We start from the raw sequence: 13291 nt of genomic DNA, 5'->3' as shown, positions 1-13291 counted from the left end.
TCCTTTAGGTTTGTACCACCTTCCATAACTGAATGTGGCAGTCAGTTGGAGTGAGAAAAGGATGTGGGCAAAGTGATTTCTGTCCTCTTTTTTTTTTCACCTCTTCAGCCTGTTACTTAAAGATGCCTTTCTGAGAAAAAGTGTTGAAATTCACTCCCGCAGCTTTGTTGCTGTTCTTCATTTGTAATAAATTGGGGATTTCAGATAATCTACCTTTAAAAATAATTGTATATGTTTATAATTTGTTTTGGAATAAGTTTGATGAGGAGGAGTTTTTAGGAATGCAGGGTATAACCAAGGGTTAGGAATTTAAATGGAAAATTGAATCTTTGTGAAGCTTTCCATATTTCCTTAGATGTTAATTCTGGACTTAAGTTTTATATGATTATTTACTACTAAGTATATTCCTAAATATCAAGGTTAATAAGCTCTTATTAAAATAATGTTTCAAAAAAGCCATTAATATTTTTACATAATACAGTATTTGATTATTGTACTTTTCTTTTTGTCATCTATTAGTCGGCAACCTCTTAGTTTTTCTTTTTTTTTTTAAGTTCTTTATTGGAATATAATTGCTTTACACTCTTGTACCAACTTATGAGGTACACCAAAGTGAATCAGCTGTATTTATACACATGTCCCCACATCCCCTCCCTCCTGCGATTCCCCCCCACCCTCCCCGTCCCGGCCCTCCAAGGCATCATTCATCATCGAGTTGATCTCCCTTTGTTATACAGCAACTTCCCACTAGCTGTCTGTTTTACACTTGGTAGTATATATATGTCTATGCTACTCTCTCACTTCGTCCCAGCTTCCCCTTTGCCCCCCCACCCCCCCCAACCCTGTGTCTTCTAGTCCATTCTCCACATATGCTTAGTTTTTCTTTTAATGGGAAATCAATTTTGGTTTTTTTGGTAACGACTAAAAATATATTTTAAATCTGACATAGAGTTTTATGAAAATGACTTGAGGCATTTTTCGATTTACTCTTTTCTTCTGTATTATATTTTACATTTTGTCTCCTTCTATATTGTATTTTAAAATTTGGAACCTGTTTGATACTCCATGGGCATTCTTGAGAGATTTTTTTCAGATGAAACTGAGAAATTTAGTCGTGGCTTTTGTCAGCATTAAAAGCAGACCAGCGGAGTTCCTTTGTGCCAGGCTGAAAATAGTGCTGGAACACGATGACTTGTTTCTGTTTTACTTCATGTTCTCGTTGGTAGAGTCTCCACTGTGAACACACTCGACCCCCAAATAAAACCCTAACGTGGAGAATTCACTTGTACACACATGGGGATTATATCGTCCTTTGTCGATCACTGGCGTGAATAAGGATGGTGATGGACTCTCTGGGCTGTTTCCCCCAAGGTATTGCCATCAGAGAGTCGGCAAAGGTGGTCGACCAAGCCCAGAGGAGGGTGCTGCGGGGAGTTGACGACCTGGACTTCTTCATAGGGGACGAAGCCATCGATAAACCCACGTACGCCACAAAGGTAAACTCCCTCCTGGGATTCGCTTCTGCAAGTGCACAGCCGAGAGCAGAGCAGCAGGATGAGTGATGCAGAATGGTGCTTTATGCTGGATTGTGCTTGTGGAATGTGTTTTATTCTTGTGTTTACAGAGATGTTTTGTTGTTGTTTTAAATTTTATTTATTTATTTATTTATTTATTTATTTATTGGCTGTGTTGGGTCTTCATTGCTGCACCTGGGCTTTCTCTAGTTGAGGCGAGTAGGGGCTACTCTTCATTGTGGTGCATGGGCTTCTCATTGTGGTGGCTTCTCTTGTTGCGGAGCATGGGCTCTAGGCTCAAGTGCTTCAGTAGTTGCGGCATGAGGGCTCAATAGTTGTGGCTCATGGGCTCTAGAGCGCAGGCTCAATAGTTGTGGCACACGGGCTTAGTTGCTCTGTGCATGTGCTGTCTTCCTGGGGCAGGGCTGGATCCTGTGTCCTCTGCATTGGCAGGCAGATTTTTAACCACTGCGCCACTAGGGAAGTCCATTTATTGTTTTTGGTGAGGGCATTTTTGATGTGGGGAACAAGTGAATTTGCGAAGCCCTAGAATGTAGAAGTGATGTGGGGAATGTGGGCTTGTGTGGAAGCCAAAGTCTGCTCCTGTGGAAATTACAGGTTGGCTAATTAACCTGTCAGGTGTGGAAAGTTGCAGACTGATCAATTAAAAAGAAGCACTAAAGTTATTTAACTAGACATTTGTTCTTAAAAAAACAAAACAAAACCCCAAACTCCAGATCGAATGGCACGGTAGGTTACCTCTGCTTTTCCATCTGTTACTCCATTGTTAAGACTATTCTTTGTGCTTAGAAATGGGTGGAGTGGAGTATAACAGTGATGTCATATCATCTTTCTGGTAAAGTGCCTGTGGTTTCTTTATATAAATTAACATACACTCCATGCACAGGAACTGTTTTCACTAATAACTTGGTCTCTTCCATCTCTTCTGGGCCAGTGCTGTTGTTAAACTGTTAATCTTACTGATGTGAACTGAAGCTTGACGTAGTCTGGTCTCTCTTGCTTTAGTGGCCAATAAGACATGGGATAATTGAAGACTGGGATCTAATGGAAAGATTCATGGAACAAGTGATTTTTAAATATCTTCGAGCTGAACCTGAGGACCATTATTTTTTAATGGTGAGTAACTGGACCTAAGAGGAGTATATCCCTGTAAATTCCAAGTTGCTTAGATTTTAAACCCAAGATATTCTTCCCTGGGGAATTTTAAATTCCTGCTAAAGCCATTTGTATGAATTGGGGTACTTTGGGGGGCACATAACAAAAAAGGGGGGCTTATTATCTCACGAAAAAGAAAGGTCAGAGTCAGGCCGCTCTGGGGCTGGATATTTCAGCAGCTTGGAGGCAGAGGCGAGGACCAGCCACATTCACTAGTTGTGCCTCTTGCATCAGTTCCTCTCGGGCCCCAGGATGTCTGCCCAGGTTCCTGTGCTACCTCTTGGTGTATTTGCTTTCAGAGGTAGAAGCACATCTTAGGAATTAAGAATCCTGTTCCCAGAAACTTTCCCAGCAGATTTGCCCCATCTGTCCATGCCTAACCTGGTCCCTTGCAAGGGGAATGGAATTAGCTTGACAGGTTTACATTAGTCAAGATTCTCTCCCTGGGGCTGGTGAGGCGACCATGTCAGATGTACCTAAACAGGCCTCCAGCAGCAAGGAAGGTGGAGGGAGGAATGGATTTGGGTAGGAAACCAACTGTGTACGTGGATGTCCTCGAGAAATAACTGGATGACTCTGATTTTTGCCTCTTATAGCAGAGGAAACTGAGTCATGATGTTATTTTGCCAGGGTTTAAATCTTACTCTAAAATAAAATTGAGCTGAGTTGTGGGCCCTGATAGTGTGGTGCTTAATCTTGTTCAGACAACATCAAACATGACCGGGAAATGAAAAGAAGTATCTCTTGGTTATGGAATCCATTCTAATTGTTCTACTCAACTTCACGTTTCCTTCCATGAAATGTTCTTTAAGTTAAAATTAATTACATGTACAAAACACTTGCTTTATGGAGAGCAATTGCACATAACATAAGCTGCACATTACAACCTACATAATTTAGCTTTGGACTTTTTCCATGCAAGTACATTGTCAAATGGTCCCTGATCCAATTATATAGTTCTTTCTAATGTTCAATATGGAGTGTTCTTAGAATTATCTGGCTTAAAATATGCTAACTGCAGGCGATTGTGATGTTAGTGGAATCTCTATATTTGATATCTATTATAGCAAGTCTTTGAAAGTGCTCTGATCTTCTTTCTTGGCTATATCGCCACAACTAGAAATTGCCAAGTGTTAGCACCGTGTCGTACAGGCCACCATGTATTTTCTCTCCTGTGTATCTGCAGTGGTTTATGTAAAATAAGTGGAGCCAGGAGACTGACAGTGTGTCTGAGTGGCTTTGTCTTTACAGCAAAACAAACCACAGGTCCTCAGCTGTCTCATTTGGTGCCTTTCCTTCTCTCGCACGTCACATAACTATCTGTTGGACAGGACTTTAGGAGCAGGTGCCCCCCAGTGTCTTCCTTCTGTTCGCCAGGGGTCCTCTCTCACTCCACTCAGAGGGACGCCTGGTCTTAGCTGTGGAGCAAATATTCGCCACTGGGACGCAGCCCACAGGAAATGTTTCCTACAAGAAATTACTTTCTGCTTTAGCTGGAATTATAGGCTAGTAAGATAAAAACCACATTCTCGAAAGGAATTGGAGGTGTTTGGTGGGAATATGGAAAAGTCCATTTGCCAAAAATGAGTACCTGCAATGAATGTTCAAAAATAATCAAGTTTATTAAATTGAACGTAAGAAAGTGTTGTGTTCCGACATATTGTGCTTTGAATTTTGCAGCTCAGTGCATTGCACAGTGTGATTGAGGAAGTGGAGAATGGTACACTTCTTTCAGGTCTGTGCCCTTGGTCATCAGCTTATGGAATACATCAAGGGGACTAAAGCAGGTATACTTATGGCTGTGTCTAGAAGTCAGTTGAAGACATTTACTAAACTGCTACATCAGATAAGCCTTCTTGGTATAAGAGAGTCTGAAGGGGTTACATGAAAGGCCCCTCAGTAGCCCCCCAGGTAGTTCTTTCTGACTGCATGGACCAGGCACCTGAACGAGGTGAGAATGGGCTCGACACAGGTCGTGTGCTTCAAGACGTTTCAGAGACTTGGCTCACATCCGTCAAGTGGATTGAGCAGATGGCAAAAGGGAATCCTACTCTTTTCTCCAATGCTGAATTGCCCAGGGTTCAAAACAGAATCTTATATTTAAAAGAATTGCAGTGCTCTTGAGTGGAAATTGAGTTGTAGCTTTAGAAGAGATCTGCAGACTTCCTGAGTGTGAATCAAGGAGCAAGAGCGAGCAGCACGTGCCGCCAGGGTACCCTGGGACCGGAGCAGGAAGGCTGGGCGTCCCGGCTCGGGGGGGGACCGCCCTTCCTTCGTGGTTTTGTTCCACGCGGGTCCTCAGTGGCCTGGATGGTGCCCGCCTGCTTTGGCAAAGGCGTGTCTCTGTTCTCAGTGCACTGGCTGCTGATCTCTTTCAGAGATTAGCCAGCCTCACAGGCACACCCAGAAATGATGTTTTACCAGCCCTCCAGGTGTCCCTTAGCCTAGTCAAGTTGACCGTGACGTGTGGTGTGTCCTGACTCACGACAGTAGTTGCCTTCCTGGCTCTTGAGAAGGATGTAGACCCACTGTGTCCAGTACAGTAGCCGCCAGCCGATGGGGAGGTTGATGGCCCTGGGTTGCTAAGTCCATCACGACTGGCCCACGTGCTTCCCACCTTCCAGTACCTTGTCATCTCTCCTGTTTTCCCTCCCTTCAGGACTTATATTTTTAAAAAGGTTTCTTTACTTTTTAATTATAGAGAGGTTTGGGGGTGGAGCAGTATTAGGTACATGTGTTCAGTTTGCTGTCTTTATCCAGAAATATGGATTGTTTTTGTGGTACTGATTAATTATTCATTTTTTGAATTAATACCAGATGATATTTTACCATTGTTATGAATAAAACTTGCATTTGTGCGATGTTTTAATAATATGCTTCAGTATTAAAAAAATTAGAACTCGCTATCTCCAGTTTAGATCTTGTTATAAATAATGGTTTGGGAAAGTTTTATTTAAATTGGTCTCCTGAAGGAACAGTTGGTGGTAAACATAAAAGAAATGGAGGATTGAGGAAGAAACAGACTTATGATTATGGTTCTCAGAAGAGTGATTCTTGTGGTTCTCATAAGAATATGCCTTTAATAACGCAGAGTTGGATTCAGGAGCCAGAAGAACCTAATTATGTTGTAAACATTTCCTTAAATGGAAGTAGGTAGATTTTAATGTAAATTCTTCACAGATGGTGAATTGTTTGGCAGCAAGTAATTAAAGTGTAAAATACAGTGGTTTAAGCAAGTTAAGACTTTTATTTTTCTTAGTTTTTTGAAAAAATTTATTTATTTATTTGGCTGCACCGGGTCTTAGTTGCAGCATGGGAACTCTTAGTCACGTCATCTGGGATCTATTTCCCTGACCAAGGATCGAACCCGGGCCCCCGGCATTGGGAGCATGGCGTCTTAGCCACTGGACCACCTGGGCAGTCCCAAGACTTTTATTTTTCTTAAATACATTTGTAGTAGGGAGGGCAGTGCTGGCAGGGCAGCTTCCTGATGTCATTAGAGATCTCTGTGCTCTGGGTTCTGTTCTAAGAGTACCTTTTGATCACAAATTGGCTGCTGTAGCTCCAGTCATCACCTCTGCATTCCAGGAAAGAAGATGTTAAGAGCAGAAGGGAGACTACTGCTTGAGTCTACCTTCAGCCTTGTAGGGAGTGTTCCTGGAAGCCACATCCATCAGCTTTTGCTTCTTAATTGGCCAGAACTTACTCGCTTAGCCATCCCTGTCCACGAGGAAGTCTAGGAAATGCTTTTCCTCTGGCCTGTGATTGACGAGTGGTCTGTCATGAAGGCAGAAGGGAGAATAGGTACTGGGTAGGTCAGTTGCAGTGCCTGCCGTAATGATGTGACTGCAGGTTTGAAGACAATGGCAAGACAGGAATTCATTCAGCTGCCTTCACAGCTCGGCTGGGTGTGGCCAGTGCCGTCCACGTCGGGAGCCAGCAGCCCCGGAAGAGCCACGGCAGGGCGTGCCGCTGCTTCCCCTGCCCTGCGTCCCATCCTGCCTCTGTGCGTGTCTTCATCGGGGTAAATAAATCAGGAAGTCGTATTGGGAGTTTTTGTGATCTTTGCACGTGGCTGTAATCCAGGGTTTCACGACTCTTGTAAAGACTGTTTTGTTGTAGAACTGTAAGTTGCGATTTAGAAAATTTGGAAGATGTCTGTGCAACTTTACGCATTCCTATCCCATTAACATAAATGTTAACATTTAGTGTATCTTCATTTAGTCTTTTCACCCATATTTTTGTATGACTTTGCATTCAGTATTGTGTCCTCCGTCCTTCTTCCCTGTTTCCTCACACGGTTTTCATGATCCTCATTTCAGTGGCTTTATGATCATCTATCCAGTGACTATTTCCTATCTGTTTAGCAGTTGCACTATTTTTAGAAGTTGTACTTTTGTTTCCAACTTCTTGGTTTTATACAAAGTAACGTGAAGTAATCTTTGCACAGTTTTTTCTATATTTAGAGCACTTTTTACGTTAAAAATATAAAAGTTATATATTTATATATCATATATAATTTGGGGGTCCAGAGGTGTTAGTAATTTTGAACCTTTAGCATGCCATTTCACACTGAAACCTTCAGTGTACAACAGGCCACATTATTTGAACTCCTGTCAGCTTTGATTAATACCATTTTTGATTATATGTTGTTAATTTGCATTTTTAATAACTTTGACCTTAAACATTTTTTCATGTGTTTATTAGTTGTATTTCCTCTTTCGTGACTTGCCTATTCATGTCCTTTGTTTTGTACATATCAGTGTTTTATTGCTTTTCTATTGCTGTGATTTCTATGAACTTTTTTTTACCTGAAAGTTTCTATTGTGATAGAATGTACATACCATAAAATTTACCATTTTCACCATTTTCGAGCATACAGTTTTGTGAATTGAGTACATTCATGTCGTTGTGCAGCTGTTGCCACCATCCATCTCCAGACCTTTGTCACCTTCCAGACTGACACTCTTGATTGCATTGAAGAACAACTCCCCCCCCCCCCCCAGCCCCTGGCACCCTCCATCCTGCTTCCTGTCTCTGTGACTGTAACTGTTCTAGGTGCGCTTGTAAGTGGAATCGTGCAGTATTTGCCCTTGTGACTGGCATATTTCACTGAGTGTAATGTCTTCAGGATTCAGCCACATTTTAGCACATGTCAGAATTTCCTTTTTTAGGGCTGAATAATATTCTGTTGTATGTATGTACCACATTTTGTTTACACTGTGAACTCTTCCATATAATATGTGGGAAGCTTTTGTCAGGAGCAGGTACTTTTTTCTCAGCTGATTTTTTTCCCTTTGTAGATTATGTGTTTGAACATCGATAACTGTAAATTTTTATATAGTAAACCTATTTTCCCGTGATGTATATACATAATTTTCATCCATCTGGGATTTATGTGGAACATCATTTGACACTGAATTTAAACCCAGGAAGAATCCAGGAGCTGGGATTAATCTACTTCTTGCTGGGAATGTCTTCCATAGGCTCACTTTTAGCTTCAGAACGAACAGCAACTCTTAGCTGGCAGGCAAGAAACAGTCGCTGACCATGCTCACACTTTTCATACCTTTTTAGTCTCCTTCTCTTGATCCTTTTTTCCTCTGTACTCAGTTTAAATGCTTTGTTCATAAAGTTAACTTCTGAAGGTGCTTGCATTCCTCTTCAAGGTGACAGAAGGTTTTATAGATCTCTAGTTAATAGACATAGTTTATTCTGGTATGAGTTACATTATCGATAGTCTAGCTGACGTTTATTCAGCCCTTCTCTGTCCCTGCCCCTCCCCACCAAGTACTTACCTGTATTCACTCATGTATTTAATCCCACCAGCAAACCTGGGGTAGGTAGTTATTAGGCCTGTTTTTCAGATTGGCAGGAGGTACTTTAAGGAGGAATCTTGTAGCCAGTGCTGTTGGAATCTGCAGCTGTTATTCATGGGCTTTAAATGAAAGAAGTCTAAAGTAGTAATCACAACACAGTGCTCGCTGTGTGCTGGGCGCGTAGAGGGGTCAACAGATTTCATCTCAGCCCCTGAAGCAGGCAGGTTAAAATCAGTTATGAGCTGTTGGGTGACTTTTAGATCCCTTATTTACAGTCAGCTTTTGATGACTTTGTGATTTCTCACATGTCTTAAGATTGCTTTCTCTCTGCCATCCAGGGAAGATACTGGTTCTGATCACAGTAATTAAAACTTACAGGGGGCACTGCCTTTGAGCTTTGCATCGTTGCTACATGAGAGCCTAAACCAAAGCCCCAGCTAGCTGACAGCCGGACTTGCATGTCGTTTGAAGAGAAGAGACACCCAGCACAGAGTTCGAAGGTGCGGGAGGGTTTCCAGTGCACGTGTGTCCCCTTCCCAGCTCCGTGCTGCCCCCAGCTCTGCTTCTTGGAGGAAACCACCTTCACCGGTTCTTAGGCAAAGGGAGTTGTGTGCAGGCCTGTGGACTGCAATAAATTTGTTTTATAAAATGGTAACGAAATATACATACTGTTGCACACCTGGTTTTTTTATTTTAAAAAACTTTAGAAATTGTATGAAGTGCCCCCCCCCCAACCATTCTTAAGTGTGTGGTTCAGCAATGTCACCTGTATTCACACTGTCATGTGACAGGCCTCTTTCCCAGCCTACAAAACTGAGACTCTGCCCATTGAACAGCTCCCTGTTCCTCTTCCCCGTACACCGATTTTTTTTAAAAAAGTTGTTGATACAGAAGAACATTTACGAATGTGTGAAGTGTGGCGATGCCTCTCTCTTTGCATTTAACAGTTTATCGTGGAGACTTTCATATCCGCCCACGGAGCTCATGCTTTTCCGTTGCTGCAGAAGTGCTGCAGTTTATGGATGTGGTGTAATTTGTTAATCAGTTCCTAGTGCTGGGCCTTCAGCTTCTTTCTGCTCTTAGAGGCAGTGTTGACTTTGGACCTCTCTGAGGCACCTTGTTTTTCTTGCTTAGAGACTGTAATTTGATTTTGTTTCATGGTCTTAGCCAAGGGACTGTCTTTAGCAGGTGAGTTTCTCACTGGTACTTGCTGATGATTCTAGTAACAGTAACTCACCACTGTGCCAGGTGCTGCCGTGAGCGCTCTGTGTAGACCCTGTGAGGTCAGTGCTGCTTACTCACAGAGAGAGGAAGTCACTTTCCACACTTAGTAAAATCAAAGGTGGGATGGACTTCAGAGCTCTCTTTGACTGTGGCTGGTGTGGCCTGCTGCTGAGTGACAGGTGTGTGTGGCCTTAGTTCAGCTGTTTTACTGGATGCTTTGCTTTCTGGTTTTAATGTGTTTTATTTATGTATTAATACTTTAAAATTCAGGCTGTGTTTTCTCTTTGATTTCTATTAGGTATGTTCTTTCTGATAACTCAGTGTTTTTTTTTTTGTTAAAATTTAATGCAACTATCCTTTTGTATAATATATTTACCTGTATTTGTTTAGGGGTGATTACTTCCTGCTGTGCTTAGTGACCGGATTGGTACCTTTCCACATTTTCTCACCTCTTCTTCCTTTCTTTTATCACCTGCTTTTGATTGATTACTTTACTAAGCTTATTCTACTATTTACATTTATAACTTTATGTAAACTAGTGTCTCTGATGCTCTGTCAGTAAAACAATTATCTTTTGATTCAGTGGTACAAGGATATCAGTCTTTATATTCTCTCCCCCTTTCCATCTATACCTCTCTACTTGGTGCTGGTTCTGCCTTTTTAATTTATGATGTTTACCTTCTGTTCTGTAGCTATAATTGCCAGAAAAGAAAACTTTTTATTCCTGTGTCTTAAATGGATTAATTGCCCACTGTGAGTCTTTGGCTGTACTTCCTGCATACTTACCATTTGGCTAAAGCTTATCTTCTACTAGTTAATTCATGAAGACTTCACAGGAACCAGATTCTCCCAAGTTCTTATATATTTAAAGGTCGCTTTTTTTTTTTTTTTTTTGCAACATACTTGATTGGCAGTGTGGCCAGGCATAGAATTCTTGGTCATACCTTCTGCCCTGAAGACTCTGTAAGTGTGGCCCCAGGTGTCCCAGTGCTACAAACGTATCTGTGCTGCTGGCCAAGGCTGGCTGTACTTTTCCTGCTTTCAGGGTGTTTTAGGCTGCTTGAACTAAGCATAACAGCGTCCTGCAGGCTGAGTGGCTTACACAGCAGACACTTGTTTTCTCATAGTTCTGGAGGCGTTAGGTCTGAGGCTCAAGGTGCTGTCAGGGTTGGCTTCTGGTGAGCCCTTCCTTCCTGGCCTGCAGGTGGCCGCCTTCTCGCCGTGTCCTCATGTGGGCTTTCCTCTGTGCGGACGTGAGAGAGAGCTCTCTGGCATCTCTTCCTTTTCTTGGAAAGACATTAGTCCTGTTGAATTAGGGCTCCCTCTGCATGACCTCATTTAACCTTATTTCCTCCCTGGAGTCTTCGTCCCCAGATGCAGTCACGTTGGGGGTTGGGACTTTAACATAGGAATTTTGGGAGACACAGCTCAGTCTATGACAAAGGGTAATGTGGAAGTTTTTGCCGAAAGGCCCAGAGAATTTTTATTTATTCTTTTTTCTTTTTTTCTTTCTTTTTTTTGCAGCTTAAATATGTGATGTATATCCATATTTATTGACATGGAAAAATGTTCACAACATATTGCTGAATGACAAAAAGCAGGTTTATTTACTCTTTTTATCTTTCTGTAACCCTGTTAATTTCCTCCTATTTGATTGATAATGGTTATTATTTTAAAAGATATTTGAATTTTTTTGAAATGTCTTTATCATGACCTTCATCTGCTTTATTTTTATATTTTTCTGGGTACATGCTTTTTGTCTGCCATTTGTTTTTCCTATTACTTTTCTCTCTTCCTTCTCTTTTTCTTTCTGTGTTTTTATATGGTCTTTGGCTGGTTTCTTTGTGTTCTTTCCTCATCTTTGAATGAAGGGAGTTCTTCCTGGACAGGCTGTGTGTGTGAGTTGAGGCCGGGCGGCGGGGGGCGGGGCAGTGTCTGGGTGAAGCTGCTTTTGCCGGGGTGTTTCTGCCTCGCAGCTGATGGCAAAGATGCTTCTTCTAACCTTGCCAGCTGTGCTCTGATGGCAGGTGGGGCTTGCGGGGAGGCTTCTCAACTATTCTGCTCAAACTGATCTTGTTCCAAGCAAGGGCTCACTGCTTTTGCTCTCTCTGGAGAACTGTGTATCTTGCCTGGGGTCTGAAGCCACCGGTGTCCTCTCAGTGGCCTTACTTGGCTTGGTGGGGTTTTACTGCCCTTGGCAACGCGCGCTGCAGGTCTCTTCAGTTTCAGGGTGTGTGGGTGTTATGTTATCTAAGGTATTGTTTCCTCTTCTGTAACTTGTCCTTGTTTTGGGGTGGTTAATAAGAGCAGAAGTGTTCAGAGAGGTCTTTGCTCTGCTGTGTCAAAGCTTTTACGCCCCACAGCCAAAGTTCTTTAAGACAGTTTCTTAAAGTACGGATTTCTTTAGAGTGCCCTCTGGTGTACGCCACCTGTAAAATCAGGAAGTTGTACAGCATCCTAATTAACATGCTTTCAGGGTAACTTCTTTATGGTTCTGATGTAGTTACATGAAATTTGGGTGAACACTAAATATAGTGAATGTTTTCTTACAGACAGAACCTCCACTGAATACACCAGAAAATAGAGAATATCTTGCAGAAATTATGTTTGAATCATTTAATGTACCAGGACTCTACATTGCAGTTCAGGTAAAAACAAAGTGACTTTTATGATTCCCAAATGACCTTAGCTGTCTAATAGTGGAAGAAATGGTGATTCTAAAGGCCTCTGTTGTAAGATCGTGCTGTGTGTTCTTCCTTTTCCACACCCTCCACACGTGTGCATGCACACACGCACACACATGTGCACACACCATTCAGGTTTGAACTCAAACACTGTACAGAACATGTTCAGTGGTTTATGTTTTTATGTGTTTACTGCTGATATAGAGTTTGTCCAGCCTTTGTCTTTTTACATCATTGGAATGTAACGTATTCTCTGCGTGACAAGAGTGAGATGATGGTTCTTTTTTGGCTTCTTTCACCTCTGATCATAAAAAAGAGAAGATATTATAGAATCTGCTGAAAAACAAAACAAATATCTCTAGAGGGCTCCCCCTTTGGGATTTGGGCTCCAGTGGTTCCACGAGCTCGTAGAACTTCCTCTGAAGCTGCCTGCTCTTAGTGTGGGGATGTTAGTTGGTGTTGGATGCTGTTATTTATCTGTCGCCCTATAGAAGGAGATTGACTGAGATTTTGGGGGAATAAATTTTTAAAAAGTATCTCCCCAAATGCTTTCTGCATACTCTAGTCCCTTACTGCTAAGAAAAAAGAGGAGGAGGTGTATAAAAACAGTTGATTGAACCTGGTGTACCCCCCAAAAAAAAAATAATAAAAAAAAAAATAAATAAAATAAAAAAAAAAAAAAAAGAGGAGGAGGAGTTGCACAGAAAATTAATTTGGGAGATAGCGCCGGCTGTGGCCTCTATTGGTTCTCACTGGCTTTTCTTTGCAAAAAAAGTGAAGTTTACAAAATTGCATGTTAGTTGTCCAATTTGGAGTTTGAATTCTGGGAGGAAGAAGGAGGATAGGGAAGGGAAGGGGTTACTCAGTCGCCGAG

General features: G+C 41.9%; 1 protein-coding gene across 15 annotated transcripts in view; it reads left to right on the top strand.

Moving 5' to 3' along the window:
- Nucleotides 1–13291, top strand: part of ACTR3B (actin related protein 3B) — a 70280-nt gene that overhangs the window by 32893 nt on the left and 24096 nt on the right. For 7 of the 15 annotated variants that reach the window (XM_057731904.1, XM_057731893.1, XM_057731891.1 and 4 more), the window contains 3 exons: nucleotides 1372–1496; nucleotides 2541–2651; nucleotides 12286–12381. In XM_057731904.1, coding sequence (XP_057587887.1) covers nucleotides 2580–2651; nucleotides 12286–12381 — 168 coding nt within the window. In that variant the 5' untranslated portion in view covers nucleotides 1372–1496; nucleotides 2541–2579. Of the gene's footprint in view, nucleotides 1–1371; nucleotides 1497–2540; nucleotides 2652–4452; nucleotides 4478–6591; nucleotides 6715–8847; nucleotides 9010–9142; nucleotides 9161–11257; nucleotides 11335–12285; nucleotides 12382–13291 lie in introns of those variants that run through there. The other 8 variants (XM_057731896.1, XM_057731902.1, XM_057731898.1 and 5 more) reach the window with 8 other exon arrangements.

The sequence above is a fragment of the Hippopotamus amphibius genome, chromosome 4 (genome assembly GCF_030028045.1).
Source record: "Hippopotamus amphibius kiboko isolate mHipAmp2 chromosome 4, mHipAmp2.hap2, whole genome shotgun sequence".
In the NCBI taxonomy this organism is placed as follows: Eukaryota; Metazoa; Chordata; class Mammalia; order Artiodactyla; family Hippopotamidae; genus Hippopotamus; species Hippopotamus amphibius.
This window is presented reverse-complemented; position numbering and strand designations above follow the sequence as displayed.